General features: G+C 61.6%; 1 protein-coding gene across 1 annotated transcript in view; it reads right to left on the reverse strand.

Moving 5' to 3' along the window:
• The window catches only part of SPATA20 (spermatogenesis associated 20), a 10,826-nt gene that overhangs the window by 5,110 nt on the left and 3,791 nt on the right, over nucleotides 1-1,925 (reverse strand). Inside the window, 3 exon segments of the mRNA XM_009323738.1 lie at nucleotides 4-199; nucleotides 341-549; nucleotides 1,008-1,187. Coding sequence (XP_009322013.1) covers nucleotides 4-199; nucleotides 341-549; nucleotides 1,008-1,187 — 585 coding nt within the window.

A 1,925-nucleotide genomic window follows, 5' to 3' on the forward strand; every position in this document is an offset into this window, starting at 1 on the left:
TGTTTGATGGGGTGATGGAAGGCAGCGGTGGCCCGGGCCATCTCTGGCAGGGTTATCGGGATCTTCTGCAGCCTCTCTGAGAAGGCGGCCAAGATCTGCCCGGCTTTTTCCACCCACTCCGTATGGCCGGAGTAACAAGCTGCTCGGAGCAGGTTTGTGACAGTGACAGAGTTGGCCGTGGGCTCTGCTCCGTCTTGGTCTGCAGGGGACAACAGCTCCTCCATCAGCCCAATGTCTCAACACCCCACGGCTTGGTCCTCCAGCCGGGCATCACCCCTGCCCTCCCTAAGCTGCCCCACACCCTAACCCATGCAGAGCACGGCCATGTCCCCCAGCTCACCATCCTTCAGGCGCAGGAGCAGAGAGGGATCACCAGCCTCGCTGGAGAAATACGCAAAGCCTTTGGGGTCCCAGAAGAGCTTGTCTTGCATGTGCTGGAGCTGCAGGGCCCACTCCAGCCAGCCCTGCTCCAGTGAGGCTTCGTACAGGTCAAAGAGAGCCTGGATGACGAAGGCGTAATCCTCCAGGAAGCCCTGGATGGGCACGGCGCTGCAGCAGCAGACGGGAAAGGAGCATCAGGGTCTCTACACTGGCCAGGTGGGAAGTGTTCTACAACCCAGCAAAGCCCTACCTACTGGTCTCTGCTACCCGAGGAGATGCCACCTTAGAGCTCAGTCCAAGATAAGCAGCGGCTGTGCCCAGTCATCACATAGCTCAGCCCCTGGTTTCTCTACGGTCGAGCAGCAGCAGGGGAGGGCAGGGGAAGGCTTCTGCCAGCTCCAAAGATGAGGAATGGAAAAGGATTTGACCTTAATTCCTCCTCACTGCGGGGGGGGCACTAATCCATCCCAAACTGCACCAGAGGCAGTTCTGCACAAGGCAAACAGCCTCCCTCCCTCCAAGTTCAGTCCTGTCTGGAGGAGGGGAGGGTGTGGACCACCGGGGGCCTGGGCAGCTCCCGCAGGGTGGCCAGTAGGTCCGGAGGCACTCTCTGTACCGCTGCTCACCTCTGCTCCACCCTGTTGTCTTTGCCCCGGTAGCAGCTCCGCAGCAACCTCCCACTGGTGGGGTCGAAGAGGTGTCTCCGCAGGAAGGCAGCTGCCTGCACAGCCCGGCTCACGTACTCCTGCTTGGCCAGGGCCGCCCCAGCCTGGGCAAAGCCCGAGATCATCAGCCCTGCATAGGCACAGACACGGGGAGAGGCTCAGGGGGGCACAAGGGACTGGCGGGGGGGGCACCGTCTCTCAGCGTGAAGCTCATCCTCCCTGACGTTCGAGGCAGGTCAGGGCTCAGTCATCAGCTCTTCCACTCAGTTCAAACCACTAAGAAAGTCACTTACTGTCACCAAAGAGAAGGACAGAGCGCTGCAAGGCCAGCAAGAGCTAAGCTTTCGCTTGTGGGCAGAAACAGGGCTTAAGAGAGTCTTCCTGTTTGCAGGACGTGGTATAATTCCAGCTCACGCCAGCTCCAGACCCAGCTACCCAGGCATTTACTGCTGGGAACAGTGCCTAGGGTACTGCAGTTACTACCTGCGCAGGACACCTGGACGGACGGACACAGAGCTGTGGTCTCCCAGCTAATGCAGCAGTGGAGAAGGGCTCTGCGCCCTGCCTGGGTCCTGAATCCCCAGTTCAGTCCCCTTCCCCAGAGCCCAACCGGGGGGAGCCGGGCTGAGCCAGGGGAAGAGTTTTGCTGCTCTCTGCTGGCAACAGGGGAGGAAAATAAAGCCAGAGCAATATCCCGACCCTCGGCAGCCCCGTGCCTTGCAGGTGTGGGGCAGCTTCCCCCAGGCGCTCCCACAGCCCCGGATCCCAGCCCACCCACCGCCTCCGTGGGGGGCTGTCCAGTCCCCGCAGGACTCGTTGCTACAAGCCCCCAAAAACGTGCTGGCCCCAGGCAGCCGCGGCGGGGGCTGGCGCGGTGCA

The sequence above is a fragment of the Pygoscelis adeliae genome, unplaced genomic scaffold, assembly GCF_000699105.1.
Source record: "Pygoscelis adeliae isolate BGI_AS28 unplaced genomic scaffold, ASM69910v1 Scaffold75, whole genome shotgun sequence".
Taxonomy (NCBI): domain Eukaryota; kingdom Metazoa; phylum Chordata; class Aves; order Sphenisciformes; family Spheniscidae; genus Pygoscelis; species Pygoscelis adeliae.